At 40.3% G+C, this 23830-nt stretch overlaps 1 protein-coding gene across 1 annotated transcript in view; it reads right to left on the reverse strand.

Moving 5' to 3' along the window:
- Window positions 1-522: 522 nt before the first annotated feature.
- Window positions 523-23830, reverse strand: part of CCBE1 (collagen and calcium binding EGF domains 1) — a 572626-nt gene continuing 549318 nt past the window's right edge. The window contains exons 8-11 of the mRNA XM_082251853.1: window positions 16767-16906; window positions 15617-15652; window positions 14162-14197; window positions 523-1657 (exon numbers count right to left, since the gene is read on the reverse strand). Coding sequence (XP_082107979.1) covers window positions 1424-1657; window positions 14162-14197; window positions 15617-15652; window positions 16767-16906 — 446 coding nt within the window. The 3' untranslated portion in view covers window positions 523-1423. The remainder of the gene's footprint in view (window positions 1658-14161; window positions 14198-15616; window positions 15653-16766; window positions 16907-23830) is intronic.

Below are 23830 nucleotides of genomic sequence, written 5' to 3' on the forward strand. Positions count from 1 at the left end.
CCAATAGTGCCCCAAGGGCTGGGTAAAGGCAAGTAAAGGGCCGCATCTGACCCCTGGGCTGCAATTTGGAGACCACTGCTTTAAAACAAGCCCTAGCAGACCTCCATAGTTTCAGGCACTGCAAAGCATTTGCCCTTAAAAATCACAGCAGAAACACTGAAATTGTTTTCTTAAAGAGGAAGTTAACCCTCGGCAAAAAAATTAGATAAATAAAAACCTGTAAAGACAAAGGCATAATGAGCTAGTATGCATGTGTGCGTTCACGGCACAGGGTTCTGAAGGAACGGCACGGGTGGCTGTTCCTTCAGAGCGCATGCACCGATGACGTCAAAGGTTGCATGCACTGTAAATATCTCCTAAACGGTGCATGCTTAGAAGATATTTACAGCACCTATAGGTAAGCCTTAATATAGGCTTACCTATAGGTAAATGTCAACAAAGTGGGTTTACAAGTTACAACCACTTTAATAGTTCAGCTCCCTCTTCTTCTCCCTCCCAGCAGTAATTTAGCAGTTCTTCCCCTGCATACCCCTGCCAGCAGGGGCTCTGCAGCTCAGCTCACCCTGCTCTACCCTCCCAGCAGTGACTTAGCAGCTCAGCTCACCTCCCAGCGGTGACTCAACAGCCCTCTATTCTTCTATTCTCCATTGTAAACACATAGTAGGATCTCTGAGAGAGGCAGCAGGGTAAGCTGCTGAGGGAAGGATTTGAGGGAAATTTGAGGACAAATTGCTTTACTGTGCCTGCAGTCACGGAGGTGAGTGAGAGATTGTTTTAAAGCTCCTTCGTGAATTGTTAATAATATGTAACCACTTTAGTGTTTATAGCCTGGCCACATTTACTCGTCACTATAATTATGATGTAATGCTCTCCCTGCCCTATTCTTCATTTAGGACCCATTTACATTTGTGCAGTGTGTTAACGTGTGTTGTGGCTCCCAATGCAGAAAACATCTAAAGTATTGGAATTCGCTTATAAATTTTGCTGTAATGCACTAAGGTGGGTTTCTGCACATCGCAATGCATGTGCATTGCCTTGGTGTTTCGGGCTGCTATTCAAAATGAATGGCACTGCAATGTGCCAATGCATGAAACAATTTCTTACAGTAAAGAAGATTAAGAAATTTCACAGCCGCCTCAAGGAGGGAATCAGGGAATACCCAACCGTGTGGCTGAGAGTAAAAGAAGGCTGGTGATCCAACAGAGCGATTTCCCATTAAAAAACTGATATATCAGTTTTTGGCAGACCTAACCTTTAAAATAAGCTTCTGTACAAATGAGAAGCAAAATAATAATACAAATAATAATAACATTAATAACAAATAAATTCAAAAGTCAAAAATAGATACTCTTTACATTATCAGTGCATTGTTTTATACATTGAGAAACAATATAAAATTATTTTCATCCTGGCGCATGATTGGTTAATGGTGGTTTGTTTTGTCTGTTCGCAGATTCTTGGACACAGTTCTTTGTTTGTAGTCCTCTCCTGAGCCAAAGTCCATTGTGTCATGATGGTTGGAAAACTCCTGAGGTAAAGGGAACTCTTCTGCAGAGGAATGCGTGCGCCGCCCAAAGACTTTGTCCTGCAGTTCCGCTATATCATTCCGTATGTCGGCCATCATGAGTAACAAGAAGTCAAAGGATCCCGGTGGCCCCTGAAGGTAAAGATCAGGCTTGATTATATTTATTATTACAGTTCAATATTCTATGGCTATGCTAATATTTTGAAATGATATGTCCACCCAAAAATTACATTTCAGTAAAAAAGGAGACACCAAAGATTTCCAACATCTGCAGAGGTTTATTTGCCAATGCAATAAAAGTGCCAGTGAGATTTCATTTTTTTTGGTGGGGGACTAGAGTAGGTTTCTTTAATATTCATTAATTTCTTCCGACACAGCCACAAATTATGGCGATCCCTAGAACATGTTTTAAATGTGCTTTACATTTTCCTAATGGAATTTTAAGCAAATCTCTTTTAGAATAAAACCTAATTTACGCTTCTAGGTCTATGCAGGTAGTATTAGTTTTCTTCCGACGTCACTTCCCGGTCGTGACGTGTAACGTGATGACGCAGGTGGCGACTCGTTTACGGAGCATGCACTCCTTCTTCAGGCTTCGTCACCGCCTGCGTCATCACGTTGCATGTCACGACCGGGAAGTGACGTCCGATGGTACCCCTGCTTTCCTGCTACCAGGAAGCGCTGACACCCATCGGCTGCAGCTGAACATCTGAGACCGCCGGAGCCATCCTGACTAACTTTCCCCACGGACAGACATTACACACAATTATATGATGCTTTCCCAACTTGTTCATTTGTAAGTATATAGATGTATATTCCCATGTTTTATTAAACCTTCCTACTGCACTTAGAGTGGTGCCTATGAGAATCCTCAGTAGCCAGTTCTAATTCAGTCTTATATTTGCATATTGGAGCACCCCAGGCTCCCTGGTTCTCTTAAAGAAAGACAATGCTCTAGATCAGCATTTTTCAACCTTTCTAACATGGGAGGAACCCTTGAAATAATGTTCTGGTCTCAGGGAACCCCTGCTAATAATTGCTTTATCTAAAGCAGTACATTAGTGTGATCATTACTGGAAAGAATGCTCCTTACAATTATTGTCACTGGGAAGAATCCCTCCTTATAAATGGCTAAACGATCATTGGTGTCAGTGGTTGCTTATCTGAGAGGCAGAAGATACTATTTCTCAAGGAACCCCTAGCAACCTCTGGAAGAACCCTAGGGTTCTCTGGAACTCTGGTTAAGAATGAATGCTCTATATATTTAGAGGTGCCTGCTACTGGTACCCAGTGACAAATGCAAAGTTTTCTCCCGTTACATATACAATTGAATTAAAGTGGATTTCAGTATGGGCACATAGTATTTGGTCCTGATTATCTTATAGCTATCATACAATAATGCACTAGCGCTTCATAGTCTTTTTCTGCTTCTTTCTCCACTATCACTGAGAAAAAGTCTCAGGTGGTCTGAAAAAGATATTTGGATTCCTTAGCTTCGCTCTCAAACTCCCATTTTGGTAACCATACATGTTACAATCTGACTATACAAACTTTGTCCAATCAACTTTAGATTTATCAAGACTATGTAGTATGTGGCCCCACCCAATCTATCCAATCTATTTGTAACCAAACAGGCGGACCCTTGTACTACATTGTTGTTTGTAGAACACAAGGAGACTGTTAAATCAGATTGTAATGTGTATCATGAACTTTAAAAATTTGTGAAATTTAGGTTAAAGGCAGGAAAGTGTACATCCCTAGTCATTATACCACAACCAAGAGGTTCCAAATGCAATTCAAACGACGAAACTTGTAATTATTTTTTACAGCATACCAGATTTCATAGGATATGCACAAATGACTCCAAAGTGATATTCCAATAGTTAATAAAGTACTATATTCTACTACTGCTATAATGGAAGAAATGTTTAACCTCCCTGGCGGTATGATTCTGTCAGGAATTCTGTTCCAAAAGCGGTACAATTGTTTTCATGGAAATTTGGCGTTATGTATTATAGGCCTACAATTCTTAGTAATTACTGACGTAAACCTGACCAAAACAAGTCTCTAGTAGACATCCCAGATGTGATAAATTTGAAACACAAACAAGTGAATTATAATCGAATCAATAATATTATTTTATTATTTAATATATAATATATATAATAAAACTATATTATTGATTAGATTATAATTCATGCGTTATATATTATATATATATGTGTGTATATAGATATATATATATGTGTGTGTGTGTATATATATATATATATATATATATATATATATATATATAAAACGCATGAATTATAATCGAATCAATAATATAATTATATATATATATATATATATATATATATATATATATATATATATATATATATATATATATATATTGTGACAGGAAGTCAGGTAAATCTGGGAATGTAGTCACTGAGAGGAGACACATTCCCACCTGCTTTGAAAAGTTCACTAATTATTATAGGGTGTCGGCTGCCAAAGGCAGCAGGAAGGTGTAAGGAGGTTGAAAGGCCTTCAGCTGTTCGGAATGAGGAAATTAAGGCCTCTATAATTTGTCCAAAGAAAGTTTATGCATTGCTGCCTCCTGTCGCTGTGTGAGCTGGGAAGAGGAGGACAGACATACGTGTACCTCCCGACGCCGTGTGGGCATGGGAGAAGGACTGCTGCCGCCTGTCGCCGTGTGGGCTGGGAGAGGGGGACAGTCGGATGTGTGCCTCCCGACAAGCTGGTGAGCATGGGAGAAGACCCCCTAAAGCGATGTGAAGCTAAGGAGGGTAACCAAGTGTGAAGACGTCTCAAAGGTGAGGACATGGACTGTTTTGCTACGTGGAAAGAAAACAAAGGGACATGTTCCATGTGAAGAGTGTGAAGAGTAAAGGGATCTGTTAAATGAACTGTGTTCAATGTGAAGAGTCTGAAGAGTAAAGGGACCTGTTATAGATAAAACATGGACTGTTGAGTATCCGCTGTAGGATAAGAAAGTTTGCTCCAACAGTAGGTTGGAGACAGACTCTTAGGTAGGTTCCAGCGTGAGAAGGTAGCCGCCCACAGAGGCAAGGATTTATTTTGTCTTTTATTTTATTTTGGCTGTTTTGACGCTTGCAATTGTGTGAAGTAAATTGCATGAATAAATCAGTCTTGTTTTCAACCTCTGCTCGGCTATCTCTCTGTGGAAACGCACCCCCAAAGGGGTCACCCATACGCCTACCACCGAGCTAATCCCTCACATATGGTGGAGGTATGCAGTGGGCAGAAGCGAAGATCCCTGCAAGGAAGTGCAAATGTTTGATGAACTTTATCTGGTGCATGAGATTGCACAATCTATGTGTGCAGGAGAGAAGATCCTAACAGAAAAAAAAAAAGTGTTTTAAAGAGACAGCGGTCTCAAAATTATTTGATGAACTTTGTTGTGTCTGGTGCAAGTGACTGCACAAACTGTGTGCGCAGGAAAAGAGATCTTGCAAGAGAGAGAACAACTACATGTGTTAAAGAGACAGTGGTCTGAAAATTTTTTGCTGGACTGTGAAAAATTTGTTTGTGGAGTTATTGAAGATGGGGCGATCCAAACGCCTGAAAAATGCAAAGATAGATGAAATGAGAGACCGAATTCTATGGATGGAGGGGATGCTACCATTTGAACCAGCCCCATCCATGCCTGAACGGAATCGGCTAAAGAGAAAAGTTGTTGTCCCTAGCAACACTGGGGCAAATGAAACTGCTTTGGAGACGCAGGGTTCTCAGATGAAAAGTAAACCCAAAATGGGGGAGATGCTGAAACAGCGGAGCTTTGCAGCTCAACAAAAGGCTCACCAAGAGAGCATGGCAGGCTGGAAACAGAGACGCCAGCAGCCAATGGAGGCCATCGGTTTGGAAGAAACCGAGTATGTGTGCAGGGCTGAGTTGGATGCCTTGCAACGGAAAATGGAAGAAAAGGAACAAGCCGTGGAATTGCTTAAGATGGAGCATAGAAACTTGCAGGAAACGAATGAACTACTCAAGTCTCATGTGTCACAGTGGGAAGAATCCACTGCTCTTCTTTTGGTCGAGTTGCAAAAACGCAGAGAGACTATAATGGAGAAAGATACCATCCTCATGGAAAAGGAAATTGAAATTCAGACTTTGCAGAAGCAAAGCATGTGTGAAATGTTGGAGTTGCGTAATCAGCTGGAAAAAAGTCTTCAGTGTTTGGAAGTTACAAAAATAAACCTGCAGGAGTCGCAGGAACAGAATGTCGCTCTGAAAACGACATTGTCTCTCAGCGACAATGAGAAAAGTGAAAGAGAGGCTAAATTACTGAGTACTGTGTATGAGCTCACCACTTTGAGCAATGTGGTAGATGAATTACGTGCAGACTGTGAAAGTTGGAAAGGTGAAGCCCAACGTTTCCAGCAGCAGTTAAAGGAGAAAGAAGCCTGTGTGGCAGAATTACAGTCTCATTCCCAGAAACTAGCCAATGAGGTGAAGGCTCTTATGCAGGGAAAAGGAGATTGTGAACATAAGAGGGAAAAAGTAGAGGCACAGCTTCTGGAATCGCAAGTCAAGGTGTCAGAAGGTGACCGATTGTGTGCTAAGCTGTCAGAGAAGGCAAACCGACTGCAGGTTGAGTTGGACAATGTTACAAATCAGCTTTCTCAAGCAGACAGCAAATCTAGAGAAATTGCGGAAGATTTTTCTATCTTGGAATCGCAGCTGCAAGACACGCAGGAACTCTTACAGGAAGAGAGGTGTCAAAGGCTGAGTTTTAGCACAAAGCTCAAACAAATGGAAGATGAGAAAAATGGCTTCCTGGAACAATTAAAAGAGGAGGCGGAAGCAAAGAAAAACCTATCAGAGCAAGTCGCAACATTGCAAGCTCAGATAGCGGATATGAAAAAACGCATGGAAGAAAGCGTTGGTTCATTACAGTGTGTTGAAGATGTGAAAAAGAAGTTTGATCAGATGCTTGGTGAAGAGAAGACTGTGTCTGCAAAATATGCAGAAGAACGCGCCCGTGCAGAAACGGAGGTGCGTGATAACGAGAGCAAAGCCCTGTTCTTGGCTCGCTCTTTAGAGGAAGCTCTAGAGTGTAAGGCTGAACTAGAAAGTGTTGACAAACAGCTGCGTACAGAAATGGAAGAATTGGTCAGCTCCAAGGATGATGTTGTGAAAAGAGTTCAGGAGCTAGAAAAGTCTAAGCGAGCCTTAGAACAGCAAGTAGAAGAGATGAAGATTCCGTTGCAGGAACTGGAAGAGGAATTCCAGGCAACAGAGGATCTGTCCCAAAGAGGGGATAGTGTGCCTGATGCAGTTTTTAAAAGGATCAGTGTTTTGGGGTCTGTCCTGAGTGAGCCTCAGAAATGTGATGACATGTGGCTTGAATCACCCCTTTGGAATAAACCGTTCCTTCAAAAACTTCAAGCATTGGAAAATGTATCATTAGAACTTCAGCAAACAAAGGAGCTGTGTAAGAAATGTGATGATTTCTCAGTTCAGGCTGAAAACCTAGTAGAGAAAACTAAAGCGGAGAAAACTAAAGCAAGTGATATAAATCTGGGAGAAAAAAGCAAACGCCACCTAGTGGAGAAAACTAAGTCTGTTGGTGAAAACGTGAAGCAAATGAATAAGTGCCTTTCAGGGAGTGTTTCCAAAATGGAACTGGTGAAAGATAAGTGGCAGAAGTTTGATCGTGATCTTGAGATGCATTCCATGTGGAATTCAGATAGAGAAAAGGAACTAGGTGACTTTGAGCGGTCAAATAGTTCAGCAGAAAGTGCATTGAAGAAACCTGTAAAAGAATGTGTTGCAGTTCCATGCTTCTTCACTGATGCAGAGAGGAGGTCTATAATGGATACCACCCAGATCGCTGGGTTCAACTGTGTTGTTGCCTTTGACCCATATGTTGGTGGAAGGAAAGTTGATGATGTTCTGGTTGGCTACTTCTGTGAAGAGTTTGGCAAGAAATATAAACTGAATATCAAATCATCAAATAGTAGGCCTTTACTGCGACTCGCTCAGGAGGGCGAAAAGTTTAAGAAGTTGATGAGTGCAAATGCTTCAGATCTGCCTATGAATATGAAATGTTTGAATGATATTGATATCTCTGGGAAAAGGAACAGGGGTCACTTTGAAGAAATGTGTGACAGCCTGTTGTCTCAATTGGAAAATCCTCTGCACAGCATCTTAGAGCAAGCAAAGCTCAAGAAGGAAGATCATTCCCTTTTACAACAAAAAGTCAATGATTGTGTACAGCTGTATGGAGAGGCAACTCAAGTCACAGAGGGATGTCAAGAGTCCCTACTTGGAACAAAGCTTAGTGAAGCAAAGGTTCTCAAAGTTTTGTGGAAAACATTTATGGATTGCAGAGAGAGGCGTCTTAAGAATGTTGAAGACATTAAGACTAGCCCAATTGAGTTGCCTATGGATCACGGTCCTCCATGGTGGATTGGACAGACGGTTATGAGGGACAAGCTGTCTGACATTTATGAGAAAGCTGTCAATGAAGATGACAGAAATGAGAAGGAGCAAAATTATGCCAAAAATGCAGTTGAAGAATGTGTATATGAGATGAGAGACAAACTGTGTGGCATTTATGAGAAATCTGTCAGTGAAGATGACAGAAACAGTTTCATCCGGAAGCTTGAGGATAATAGGAGGCTTATCAGTGAGTCAGCAGTGCCTGACAGATGCGTGCCTGGAAATATGTGTCCCAACCCTAGGGTTGAAACAAGAGGGGGGGGTATGTGACAGGAAGTCAGGTAAATCTGGGAATGTAGTCACTGAGAGGAGACACATTCCCACCTGCTTTGAAAAGTTCACTAATTATTATAGGGTGTCGGCTGCCAAAGGCAGCAGGAAGGTGTAAGGAGGTTGAAAGGCCTTCAGCTGTTCGGAATGAGGAAATTAAGGCCTCTATAATTTGTCCAAAGAAAGTTTATGCATTGCTGCCTCCTGTCGCTGTGTGAGCTGGGAAGAGGAGGACAGACATACGTGTACCTCCCGACGCCGTGTGGGCATGGGAGAAGGACTGCTGCCGCCTGTCGCCGTGTGGGCTGGGAGAGGGGGACAGTCGGATGTGTGCCTCCCGACAAGCTGGTGAGCATGGGAGAAGACCCCCTAAAGCGATGTGAAGCTAAGGAGGGTAACCAAGTGTGAAGACGTCTCAAAGGTGAGGACATGGACTGTTTTGCTACGTGGAAAGAAAACAAAGGGACATGTTCCATGTGAAGAGTGTGAAGAGTAAAGGGATCTGTTAAATGAACTGTGTTCAATGTGAAGAGTCTGAAGAGTAAAGGGACCTGTTATAGATAAAACATGGACTGTTGAGTATCCGCTGTAGGATAAGAAAGTTTGCTCCAACAGTAGGTTGGAGACAGACTCTTAGGTAGGTTCCAGCGTGAGAAGGTAGCCGCCCACAGAGGCAAGGATTTATTTTGTCTTTTATTTTATTTTGGCTGTTTTGACGCTTGCAATTGTGTGAAGTAAATTGCATGAATAAATCAGTCTTGTTTTCAACCTCTGCTCGGCTATCTCTCTGTGGAAACGCACCCCCAAAGGGGTCACCCATACGCCTACCACCGAGCTAATCCCTCACAATATATATATATATATATATGTGTGTGTGTGTGTGTATATAGGTATATATATATATATATATATATATATATATATATATACATATATATATATATATATATATATATACATATATATATATATGTATATATATATATATATATATATATATATATATATATATATATATATATGTATAAAATTAAATAAGTGCGCAGGATCAATATATCGAATATATAATAAATAATAATCGAATCAATAATATAATTTTATATATATATATATATATATATATATATATATATATATATATATATATGTGTGTGTGTGTGTGTGTATAGGTATATATATATATATACATATATATATATATATATATGTATATATATATATATATATTTGCATATATATATATATATATATTTATTTGCATATATATATATATATATATATATATATATATATATATATATATATATATGCATATATATATATATATATATATATATATATATATATATATGCATATATATATATGCATATATATATATGCATATATATATAATATAAAATGTGTTATGTGTTTTGTGCAACGTTTTTTTTTTTTTTTTTTGAATTTCCCTCCCTAGTTCCGCTCCCATGCAGCATTGCTGCTGCAGGGAACGGAACTAGGAAGTTCTCCTACCGACAGACGAGCGGCGGAGATCTCGGCTGGCGGTCACAGCAATGAGAGCTCATCGCTGGATCGCCAAGATAAGGTAAGAGATGCTCCGCTGCGCTGTCTGCATAGCTCTGCCCATTGACCCCGAGCGTGACTCGGGGATACCGCTAATAGCAGAAAATTCCTACCCCGAGTCACGCTCGGGGATACCGCTAAGGCGGTTAAAAAACATTACACTCATATACACCTAGCCATCCCATTTACCTATAAGGCCAAAGTCTATAAACAGCCCTCCAAATTATTATTATTTTTTTTTTTTTCACAATATTAAACTTTATTTAGAAAATTAGAAAGGCATACATAGTGCAACAAAATAAAGTGCTTTAAACATAAAGCAAGTAATCTCTTTCAGTAACAAATAACAGAGAACATTAGACATCAGCAAATGTCAAAATATAAAGTCTAATAGATGATACATTCAATTTACATCTTTACATCCAAATTATTTACATCCAAATTATTGAGTTCAGGTGTTTCCAGTAATGGGTACCACTGGTACTATGCCATACAAAGACATTTTAGACAATTGTGCTCTTCCAACCTTATGGCAACAATTTTGGAAAACCCTTTTCTGTTTCAGCATGACTCTGCCCCTGTGCTCAAAACCAGCTACACAAATGTGATTTTATACGTTTTTTTAGTGCGGAGGTCTTTACAGAGACCTGACCTCAACCCTACTGGAATTTGGGATTAATTGATACATCAGTACCTGACCTCACAAATGATCTTAATAAGCATAATTGACCTCAGGAACTCTAGAAATTCAAAGGAGGTGGTGATGGCTCCATATTATTGCCCATAATTTTGGAATGGGACGTCCAACATGCTTATTTAGGGGTGATGGTTTTCCACAAACTTTCTCCTCTTGCTGGCTATAACGTATGAGAGAGTTACCAAACAAAAGGCCAACACAAACAGCCAGACTTCAAAGACTACCCTGTGCCTCGCTCAAATTGGGAAGTTACACCTACCAAACTTAGCATCCCAGCTAGATTATAAATGCAATAATTCTGGTTTTTGCATCCTATCTATTATTGTCAATTTAGCTGGATATTTACAGATTATGGCTGCTAGTAGGCCAATGACCATTATTTATGGGCAAAGTGGTTACTGGAAAATTGAAAAGCGTTAACACGAACAAACCTCTGTCCAGCGTTCAGCTGTATATGAGTATTTGAATTCTCATTTTCACCCAGCAGGTAGCGCTTTAGGCTAATTTTTGCATGTTTTCTTATTTTCTATTTACTTCCATAAAAAAAAAAACTTGTTTACAAGTTGGAGCTTAAAGTGTATCTAAAGCCTTTTTTTTCTAGTTTTGGATAGACTCGTGAAGGGGTAGACCATCTGTCTGGTATTTAGTGCAGTCTCTGTCCCCACTGGAAAGATTCACCCTCTCCTTGTGTCTTGGTGACCACTGTTACCAGGATTGAAATTGAGGGAAAATCTAAAACTTTTAGTTGTCACTCTGTAATATGAGGACCAAGCTAAACTATGCCCTTGCGGTCATTTTGTAAAAAGTATGGTAAGATTTAAATTTACCATCACCTATGTAATGCAAGACACTGCCTGGCTGGATACAGACTGAACAGATAGTTTAGGCCGGTTATCATATCGCATAGTATTGGTGAATCTAAAGGAAATTGTACAAAATCTGCACGGTCACATTGTAATGTGCAAGGTGAACTTTAGAGTGGATTTCTCTTATTTTGGGAAGATATCCTTTTATTTCCTGTTGTGTCCTGAGACAGGAAGTGAAGGAAAATCTTGATAATAAGACAAAGCATAACCATACAGGTTATGGTGAGAAGGAGCTAGATCAAAAAGTCCTCCAACCAAATCAGTGCGTAGTAGAGGGCTGCATTGGGTTTAGGCTCCCGCGGGACCCAATGCAAATCTTGCGGGAGTGGGCAGTTTTACCTCTGCTGCGGGCGGGAGTGGGCGGTCAAAACATTTTGCAGAGACCCGCGGGTACCGACGGGGAACGGGGAAATTTGGTGTAATGTATTTTTCGGCGTATAAGACGACTTTATTTATAATAAAAATGATACCCCAAAAATAAGGGGTCGTCTCATACGCCAGGTACTGTAGCTTCAGCTAGTTACAGAACATCCCTATTACAAATGTTAGTGCATGTGTAATACAGTACCTTTGGCAACTTACAGAACATCCCTGTGCTGTAATACTCTATGTACCCTGCTGAGCCAATCACGGCAAGTGGCGTATTCAATTAATGCATACAAAGCCTGCTCGGATTGGCTGAGCCAGAGAGGCAGGCTTATACAACCTTTGCCAAGCCGAGCAGGCTTTGTATGCAATAATAGAATACACAGCTTGCCATGATTGGCTCAGCGTGGTACATAGAGTATTACAGCACATGGACGTTCTGTAAGTAGTACACATCCAGCGGGCTAAACTATTAATAATAGAGATATTCTGTATGTAGCAGAAGCTACAGTACATATTAAGGCACATCCAGTGGACTAAAATATTTAATAGGGACGTGATGGCTCCACTGATGTTATGAAATGGTGTTGCTTCAGAAGAGGGGGTAATCTGATACGGCGAGTATAGGGCAAAACCGCAGGAGTGGACACAAACATTGCGGGTGCGGGCAGGAGTGGACACAAACATTGCGGGTGCGGGCGGTCCCGGTCATACATTCAGCGGGTGCGGGTTTAATAAACCAGTCCTGCGCAGGGCTCTAGTGCGTAGCACAGTAAAGCCTACTTAGAAGGACAAATACCATGTCTGCTTCCATCACATATCCTAAAAATAAGAGGATTATTCCTATTTCAGGACCGTGGGTGGCATGATGCAAATCATACCCTTATACACCAACAGTCAAATGCACATCCAGAGCCGCTGGTGTACAGTACAAATATAGCCTAATATTTTAGAGCCATTTATTCCAAACAGCTGCTTTTTGGCCATCATCAGTGAAGTGCATAGAAACTCTGGCTTTTACAGAGTAGGGCAAGGGGTGTCCAAATGGGACACAGACACAAACATTTAAATTAATTTAAAAATTTTAATTATTAAAAAAAGAGAAAAATATACAGTATATATATATATTTTAGGAACATTGAAAGCAGACACTATATTATTTCAGCCCTATGAAGACATTGTTGCTTGATTCAGCAGATACATTTTCGATTATTAATAGTGAATAACATCTGAGCCGTGGTTTCTGTGCTGAATGGTATCTGCATTCAGCTTCTTTTTATATTTTGTTATTCCAGACACTAATTTGTTAATAGAAAACATACTGCATTTGAACAGGACGTTTATTGGGTGCTTTGGAATAACATCGTAAAATTGGGAGATATATGTGAGAGTGTATTTAAGAGAATGTAGCAGATTGGGCAAATAAAACCACAAGGTAAATAAATTGGAGACCAAAAGGTCAGTCATAAACATAAAACCGAGGAATAATGAGATATTTTTCTATCTGTTTTATTTCTGAAACTTGAAGTGAATCTTTACTACATTTTGGACTTCTAAGGCCCCATTCACAGATGTGAATGGAGCCATTTGCAATTACCCATAGGAGATTCAGCTTGGACCCATGGAATTCGGTACAGGCAAGAAGCCCCATTAAAAGCAACGGGCACCTGACAGCACCCTCAGCTATTAGTGGCTAATAACTTGTATTTGCTCATGCAGCATTTAGATGCACATGGTTGGCCCTGGGGCAAAAACCCAAGAATAGCTGTAGGCCCTGTCATGGTCCTATTGCTTTCAATGGGGCTTCCTGCCCACATGTAATCTTATGTATCCCTGCTGAATATCCCACGACTAAAGGCAAATGGTTCCATTTGCAACTGTGAATAAGGCCTTAGGCCCCTTTCACATGGGGTGGACTCCATTTTGATCAGCAGGGGATCTGTCTGCTGATTCCCTGCTGATCAGAGCACAGCGGGTGGATCACAGGTCCGTGTCCGCTCAGTTTCGGCAGAGCGAACACAGACAAAGCCTGGTCTGCTCTATGGGCAGCCAGGAGTAAACAGACTCCGCTGTCCATTTACACTCTTACAGGAGGTCTTGGATTGGACCAGAGGCAGGTGGGTGTAATCAGACACTAATCTGTTCGCTCATAATTGGGGAATTGGGGCATGCTTACTTTAATTTTAAATGGGGGGGGGGGGTGTAATTGGTTTTTAGAAAGAAATAGTAAGAGTTGTGTCTAAGTTGGCACCCAAGCCAGGGAACCCCTCAGCCCTTCTGGTGCCTCATTTGGACTTACAGTTCATAGTCTGCAAACTCTTGGGCAAATTACTCTATTTACACTAAAATTGTGGTGGCCTATACATATCTCTAGTCTGAAAATCATACTGGAATCTCACCGGAAGTCCTCTTGGTCCTGGAGATCCTCTTTCACCCTAAAATAAAAAAAAAACAAAAGATACATGTAAGCCTATTGTTACACTTCACAAAATGCAGTGCAAAGTATAGTGATGACTGAAAGAGCACAGCAACCATAAGATCTACTCCAGATTATTTAAAGCCTATCCCAAGCGTTTGCTGTGCTCTATAAATGGTGTAAACCAGTGTTTCTCAACCTTTTTTCATTCAAGGCACCCTTTAAAAATTATGGACAGTCTTGAGGCACCCTATTCTAAAATGTAAAAGCTATTCTAATAGTTTTACACAATGAAGCAACATCCCCAAGTCAAAGTAGGACACCCAACGTTAAAGGGGATTTATTCTTCCAAAATAAATATACTTTTGCAAACTGGTACTGACTAGTATTTCAATGTTTCTCTTCTCCCTCAGTTTTTCTCCATCATTCAGCTAATGTGACACCAATGCTGATGGAGAGAGGCAGGGGAGGGTCAAACAAGGATACTATGCAGGCGACTGACATCCTCCTTATCAACTGATGATGCCATTGGTGTTTAGGATGCTGACAGCTAGAGGGTTGTAATGGTGCACAATGAAAACCTATAGCTAAAAAGGCAGCCTTCAACCATCCACTAGCTTGAATACACTTTTTGGGCAATATTTAGGCATTTTGCCAATGCACCCCTGAAGAGACCTCAAGGCACCCCAGGGTGCCTGGGCACCCTGGTTGAAAAAGGCTGGTGTAAACAATGTAGTAGAAAATCCAAAATTTTAAACAAAAAAACAACATTGGATCCAAACCCCTAACTTCCCAGAGTCTACCATCACCTGCTTACTGTTCAACCAGCTACTACGTGATATAGGATAAGAGGAAGCATTTAGTGGCAACTTGTGCCATTATAGGGGGCTTTAAAATAGGATTATATCACAGAGATGCCAAAGGGGAAATATTTTATTGTACAGAGGGACAAAGAATACAGGAACAAATTTACTTGAAGGAGATTCTCAAACATTTGTGCAAGCGTCTAAGCCCTATTAGGGGGACATCAACCCTATCAACAGATGGGTACTACCTTAAAAACTATTTGGGAGACAAACAGTTACACATATTGGATGAGAATGACCAAAGGAAAAATGAGGAAAAATGACATCAAAGTATGCTGCACACATCCCTGTTCTATTGCAGTTGTTAGGTACTTCCCACATTAACAAGCATTGCATTACAGCAGCCTGTTCATTTAGAAAAATCTGCCAATGCATGGCAACTGAACGACTGTTGTGATGCTTGACAGCCCCTACTGTAATGAGCACCATGGTTGCAGTAACTTTTAGTAAAATGTGTGTTACCACAATGCATAGATGACTTATGTATAATTTACACCACAAACCAAAATCATTCATGACTTTAACCTAAATCTAGGCTGGGCAATGATAGAGAAGTCATATAGGCTACATACCTTTGACCCATCTTTTCCAGGAGCTCCTGGTGGACCCTGCATGACACACGAGGGAGTTAAAGCAAAGGGAATATGTTGCTAAATATCATAAAAATTACATATTGGGGTTGATTTACTAAAACTGGAGAGTGCAAAATCTGATGCAGCCAATCAGATTCTAACTTCAGCTTGTTCAATTAAGCTTTGAAAAAAAAAAAAAAAAAAACTAGACGCTGGTTGGTTTCTATGCAGAGCTGGACCAGATTTTACACTCTTCAGTTTTACTAAACTGTAATTATAGATAATGTATACTGATCTTTCACAATGATGTACAAAGTAAGAAAAAACAAAGGTTGCAAAGAGAAGATGAATCTATAAGGGACAAGAACTCCAGCTAGCATGGCTTGCATTCTAAATCAGAAGGAAGCTTGGCAACAGTTACAGGACCCTTTATGGGGAGGCAAAAAGCCCACATCTGACTATGTGTAGGAAAATGGAAGACTTGGCCATGCATGGGCTCTGAATGAGAAAGGACTCCATTAGAACCATTATCTGTAACGATCAACAATTACTGGAAATCCAAAGTCACTTACTAAAGTTAAGTAGTCTTTCAATGAGTGGATAGATGAAAATTATTTTGTTAGATACTTAAACCAGGACATACAGTAGATAGATTGGATTGACTATATGTTTTTGTGGATTGATCAGGGAAAATTGGTAAAGGTAATGTAAATTTTAAATAAAGATATCTCTTTCTACACCTTTCTGTAAGTGTCAATTCTGTAAACAGCACTCTTATAATATTCCCTAGTGCTATATATTACAAATGCTCTTTGGTCACTAGTTCTCTTTGGGCTCCCTTCAACAGCCCTGTCATCCAGAACATCTTTTTTCTGCCCTCTACTATATAGTGAGACAACAGCAGGGCAATTATTGGTCATTGGGGGGATGGGGAGGAGGAGGAAGGGAGCCCTTGTTTTGCCCTACATACATGCATATAAGAGCAGATAAGCTCCGAGAGCACATTTGTAATTTTTTTTTTAAGCTGGTGAAGGTCTGATTTGATGTGGAAAGGAGTTCTAGAGAAAAAAGGAAACATAAGAGAAGTCCTAAATCTGTCATTTGAAATGAGTGATCAGAGAAAAACAGATATTATCAACATAATACTAACCACAGGACCTCTTCTTCCTTGTTTGACATGTGAAATCTCAGGAGATGGTCCCATTGGGCCCATGAATCCTCGTGGGCCGGGGGGACCAGGAGGCCCAGGGGGACCTGGTTGGCCATCACTTCCTTTAGGACCTGGTAATCCTTGAAACATACATCAAGAAATAAAATCTTGTTATATCAAAATTCAAATAAAATAAATACATGCAGCTAAGCTCTTAACAGTTATGTTATTGTATCAAGATTTGTGTTCTCTGCTGCTGCTTGCCTCCACCCCTCAGTGGTATATCCAGCTTTCATATTTAGGGGGGGGCACATGGGGAGACAGGGACAAAAGTATGGACGGGGGGGAGACAACTATAAAACACAATTTTATATAAAAAAACATATGCAAATATATATATATATATATAGGTATTGTGAGGGGTTAGCTCGGTAGCGAGAGAGGGTGACCCCTTGGCAGGGGTTCGTTACACAGAGAGATAGCCGAGGAGTAGTTGAAAACAACAGTCTATGGTTTATTCTTGCAATTTTCTTCACACAAGTGCAAGCATCAAAAACAGCATACTTCAAAACAAACATAAAATAAAATAAACCCTGGCCACTGTGGGTGTCTACCTTCACACACAGGAACCTACCTAGGGAGTCTGTCCCAACCTACTGCTGGGCAAACACTGCTGGTCATACAGCAGACAATCAATAGTCCATTTGTTTTCCTTTCACACAGAAAAAGTCCATGACCTCACCTTGAGAAGTCTTCAGCTGACTGCTCTCCTCAGCTCACACAGCCTCAGGAGGCAGCAATCAGTAATCATCCTCTGGATAACTTATAGAGGCCTTAATTGCCTCATCCTGAACAGGTGAAGCCTTTTCAACGTCCTAACACCTTTCTGGCTACCTCTGCAGCCGACACCCTATAGTAATTGGTGAATTTTCTAAACAAGGTGGAAATGTATCTCCTGTCTGTGACAACACCCACAGATTTACCTGACTTCCTGTCACAGTATATATACATATATATATATATATATATATATGTATATGTATGTGTGTGTGTATATATATATATATATATATATATATATATATATATATATTTCAAGAATAGAATGCAGTTAGTGTTAGTGTACTGATACTAGAGAACCTCCAGTTATTTAAATGTGCTTAGAGGTTTGTGATAGTGTGCAAGTAACTTTTTCCTATTGGTTTTTATAATATATATATATATATATATATATATATATACCCCTGACAATGGGCATCAAACACATACTGTAAATTTGAAATATTCCTGACAATGGCCATCAAACACATAAGCATTAAATATTCCTGACAATGGGCCTCAGATGGAAACACTTTATGTATTGGATGCCCATCATCAGGATATATAAATGATGTATAAATGTTATACTTCCTAACAATGGGCATCAACGCATAAACAGTAAACATTCCAGACAAAACAATGGGCATCAAATGCAACCACTTTATATATCCTAAAATGGGCATCAAATGCAAAATTGTATGTCCTGTAAAAAGTAAAATTCTGTCAATGGAGTCAGTTCATACATGTCAGTAAGTTTGCTATGTCCAGCTGTAAAATGCTGTCAGTGCAGGGGAGTTAGTACAGGCATTATGTATGTACTGACCTCACACCAGTCACCACTGACAGAATTTTACAGCTGGACATAGCAAACTTACCGACATGTATTATACATGTTTGCTATGTCCAGCTGTTAAATTCTGTCAGCCCACATTGTCCTTTGCAGGGGTGTGAGGGTGGTATGACTGTAAAATGTGCAGTGGAAACTCACTGCACAACTCAACTGCTTAGCTCAACCTCTAATATGTATGCCTCGCTCCTCCTTTCCTGTGCTCTGGCTCTGCGCCACTCCTCTGCTGTCCATTCTGCTGGGCTGGGACACTGCACAGATGCACACAGTCTCATGCTGCCGTGTCTCGTGACGTCAGGCCGGCACGCCGCAGACACTAATGCCCGCGCTACGCTGGCCTGACCCTGTCCCTGATCAAGTAGGTGGCGTGAGGGAGCGTTTTGCAGCCACGGTGCCTATTTATTTAATTTAGTGCTCTGCTTTCTTCAGCTGATGGTGCTGTGGTTGCAACAAACTGCCAACTTTTTTTTTCTTAAATAAAAAAAAGAGCAAAAAGACAAAAAAAAATGTGTATTAATTGGGGGTGGGGGGGGGGCACATGAGGGCACAGTATAAGGTTGGAAGGGCTCCTCCTGCTTCCCCCCCCCCCCCCCAGTGACACACCTGCCACCCCTAGCTTAGCCAACGTCTGATCTGTGATATAAATCTTTGTTTCCTTATGTGGCTCATAGCTAAGATAAGTCAATAGGGCTAAGGAAAAATAAAAGTGAGAATATTTCCAATCTTGCGATGGCTGAAATATAACTGAGGGTTCATAGTAAACAGTTGCCTATCTTCTTCTCTATAGTTTCTATGTTACCTTTTCCAATGTCAAGTCCTGCTATGTGCTACATTTATGACTATAACTACAAATAGCCCTAATTCGCTAAGCTATGATTGTCATTTACCATGATGATTGTTTTTTTTGAAAAACTGAACTCCAGGCCAATATAACAGATACAAATGAATGCAGGTCGGTCTTTATTCATTACCCACTTGTCCTCTGGAAATTTTACCCCCCTTCATGACCAGGCCATTTTTTTGCGATACAGTACTGCAATATTTTACCTAACAATTGCACAGTCGTGTGAAAAACTGCACCCAAATAAAATGTTTGTCCCCCCCCCCCCCACAAATAGAGCTTTCTTTTGGTGGTATTTAATCACCACTGCAGTTTTTATTTTTTTCACTATAAACAAAAAAACATCAACAGCTTTAAAAAAACAAAAAACAAACAATATTTTTAACTTTCTGCTATAAAACACATCCAATTAAAAAAAATGTAAAAAATCAAATTTCTTCATCAATTTAGGCCATATGTATTCTGCTACATATTTTTGGTAAAAAAAAAAAATCCCAATAAGCGTATATTGATTGGTTTGCGCAAAAGTTATAGCATCTACAAACTATGGGATATTTGCATTTATTCTTTCATTCTTTTTTTATTACTGGTAATTAGGGATGATCGAACTTTTGAAAAGTTTGTTTCGGCCAGAAGATTCCAGAACCCCATTGAAATCAATGGGACCTGAACTTCGGTAATCAAAAAACACAATTTTGAAGCCCTAAAACCCAATAAATGCCACTAAAAAGTGCCTAGGGTTCTGGGTCATGCCCCAGGGACTATTAATCACACAAAAAAACAGTTCTTAAAAATTGTCGTTTTTGATAGAGAGCCAATAATTGAAAAAATTATTGAAAAAAAAATGAGATTTCTTTGGATTTAGTGTCTGGGCGGTCTAAAATGTGTACCTGTGAAGTTTCAGCTCTATAGCATGTCCAGAACCAGAAAAAAAGATCATTTTTCTTAGAATTTGTATTAGCGCAGGGATGGGGTTCCGCTCTTTTCACACCTGGGCATTTTTGTTTCAGGCATTTATTGGGCATTTGTTGGACGTCTTTGTAGGCAGGCATGATATCTGAACTTCTGTATAGGGGTATATATACACACACACACACACATATATATATATATATATATATATATATATACACATACACACATATAGGTGTGAAAGGAGCGGAACCCCATCCCTGCAAATAATTTCATTAGCGCAGGGATGGGGTTCCGCTCCTTTCACACCTATATGTGTGTATGTGTATATATACATATATGTGTGTGTATATATATACCCCTACACAGAAGTTCAGATGTCATGCCTGCCTCCAAAGACGTCCACAAAAAAGCCCAATAAACACCTGAAACAAAAACGCCCAGGTGTGAAAGGAGCGGAACCCCATCCCTGCTCTACTAAAAATTCTAAGAAAAATTATCTTTTTCTTCTTGTGGTCACCCTGACATGGATGAGTTCGGTCACCCTGGCATAGCAGTCAGAGCCAGTTCACCCTAAACTACACTACGGTCACCCTGACACTTAACACTTTCCCTACAGAAACTAGATTATTGAATCTAACTATAGTGGTATATAGTACCCTAACTACACTAGATATCCCTTTCCTCACACTAATAATTGCTAAATGACACTTTTGCAGCAGGAGTAACAGAACTGCTTCCACTCTCTTCCACAGCCCCTGTATTACAGTCTAGAGATTTGGCGGGGCTAAGTTATATAATGGGGGGCGTATTCACTACTGATTGGCCTCTGGACCCCCTAGTCACTCCAATCACATTCCTAGCATCCTCCTGCCCCCTCAATTGGCTTTTACTCATGTTTCTGGTCCAATCACGGGCTTTTAAAGCCCACTTCCTGACCCATTGCATTTTGGGCGGTTCTGGTGCCGAATTCCGAACTTTTACCACAAAAAGTTCGGAATTCAGCCGAATTTCGAACAGTCAATGTTCGGGTCGAACCGATGGTCGACCCGAACCGTTCGATCAACTCTATTGGCAATGGCAGCGATTAGCAAATTATAGCGGGGCTTAGATATTATGCTGGACAAATCGGACACCTAACTGACACTTTTTGGCGACCTGTGACACTAATACAGTAATCAGTGCTAAAAAATATGCACTGTCACTGTACTAATGACATTGGCTGGGAAGGGGTTAACAGGGGTGATCAAATGGTTAACTGTGTGCCTAACCAGTGCCTACTAACTATAGGGGAGGCACTTTGACTAGAAGAAGTCAAAGATGCATGTTCCTGCCAGTGTCCTGTGCAATTGGTGGGTTCGGGCAGACATTGAGTCCGCTGTAACCACAGATCAGTTCAGGAGCGGGTCGCCAGCAGTGTTTTCTTTCAGTGCCCTGACTATCAGTGTGGCTTCAACAGTGTCCATTAGTGATGCCAATCTGTGCCCATCAGTGATGCCAATCTGTGCCCATCAATGCCACCTATCTGTGCATGCTCATCAGCGCCGCCTGACAATGCCCATCAATGCCGCCTATCTGTGCCACCTATCAGTGCCCATCAGTGCCGCATATCAGTGCTGCATATCAGTGCCACCTATCAATGCTAATCAGTGCTGCATATTAGTGCTGCCTAGCAGTGCCCATCAGTGCTGCATATCAGTGCCACCTATCAGTGCCTATCAGTGCTGCATATTAGTGCCTTCTCGTCAGTGAATATTATTTGTAATATAAGATATTACATCTACAGCGCATACCTTGTAGCAGGATGGTATAGGGGATTGGGAATTTCCTGTGTTAAGTGGTGTGAAGTTATGCAATTATTTTGATATTGACACCAAAGCATCTACCTGTAATTCTAGGGGTATGTTGTTACCAGTAACCCTGAAAATGTACAAATAGTACTCGGTAGTATAGTGTTATGTACCTACAGCATATACTGTGGTGTGGGAAGTATTTTGTGTTCCCTCTATGTTTCCCATATGCTGTATGCGACACCACTTATAATAAATACATATAAATACAAGTTTAAATTATATATGGCTTGTGTGTGAAACAATAGGCTTGCATAAAAAACTTGTGCTTAATAAAGTATTAAAAACATCAACTGTGCTAATCACAATATACAAAGTGCATGCCTTCTCATCAGTGCCACCTCAACAGTGCCCTTCAGTGCCGCCTCATCAGTGCTGCCTCATCAGTGCCTAGCAATGCCACCCCATCAGTGCAGCCTACCAGTGCCCATCAGTGCAGCCTCATTAACGCACATCAGTGAAGGAGAAAAATTACTTATTTACAAAATTTTCTGACAGAAACTAAAAAAACATATATATTTTTTTTCAAAATATTCTGTCTTTTTTCGTTTTTTTTTTTTAATAAATAAAAATAATAATAAATAAAAATAACATTGGTGATTAAATACTACAAAAAAAAAAGCTCTATTTGTGGGGGAAATTTTTTTTATATGTACAGTTCAGAGTTGCATGACCACGCAATTGCCATTTAAAGTGTGACAGCGCTGAAAGCTGTAAATTGGCCTGGACAGGAAGGGGGTAAAAATGCCCAGCAGGCAAGTGGTTAAAGTGGTTTTTAAAGTCAAAATGTTTTTTTACCTTATCATTCCCTGCAGTAAGGTAAAAACTGCTCCATTACCTCTTCTCCCCCTCCCCTGTCTCCTCAAACCGATCCAGCGCTGTCCCAGCTTCAACACTTCCCCCCCACTTCCTGAGACACTGGTAGAAGCAGGAGCCATAGGCATAGGTATGACACTGTCAGTCAAACTCTTTTGAGGAGGAAGCAAGGGGGGCATGGCTTACTGGTGCTGCATGTGTGTCTGTAGATGCACACAGCCCAGCTCAGGAGCACGCCTGCACAGGTGCCCCCTTAGCACACAGAAGGAAAGGCCAGACAGCACCAGCGGGGGCCTCCTGAAGAGGAAGTGCAAAGCCATTCCATAAAGCAAGTAAGTATAATTTCTACTTTTATTTTAAAGCAAAAAAATATCTTTAGATTTTTTTTCTTTTTCACCAAACTTTAAAAAATTTTTTACTGCTCATACCAAAATGCTTTTTTTTTTTTTTTTTTTATTTCGTTTTTCTTTTTGTTTTGGGACTTCCACAAACAGTAGAGACAAGACTCAGGTGACCTTTGATACATCCCCCTTCCAAGCAAATGCAAAAGTCAAATCTGAATTTATGAGCTTGGAATGGATGAAAGTGTTTCCAGACTAGATCCGGAATGTCATATTTCCTTTCAAATTAGATTTTAACATCAGAGAATGGAAAAAGTTAACATGTCATAAAATGCAGTAATTGTTGAGGTAGTCATGGTAAACAGTCTGTGCTTTTCAAGCTTTTGTTTGTATCGTAGCATTCAAAATAATAATTATAAAATGGGTCCCGCCTGCCTGAGGTCCACAGTGGAAAATAAAGACAAATGCTGTATGATTCTATGCATTTTGCAATGATTAAAGAATTATCAAGAAATCGTTGTCAGATTAACCATATGAAATGCTGACCAATGAGTGGCGCTGGTGTGTTGAGTTATTTTGAGGGGACAGCAAATTTACACTGTTATACAAGCTGTACACTCACTACTTTACATTGTAGC

This window comes from Pelophylax lessonae (assembly GCF_965119305.1).
Source record: "Pelophylax lessonae genome assembly, chromosome: 1".
NCBI classification, from domain to species: Eukaryota; Metazoa; Chordata; class Amphibia; order Anura; family Ranidae; genus Pelophylax; species Pelophylax lessonae.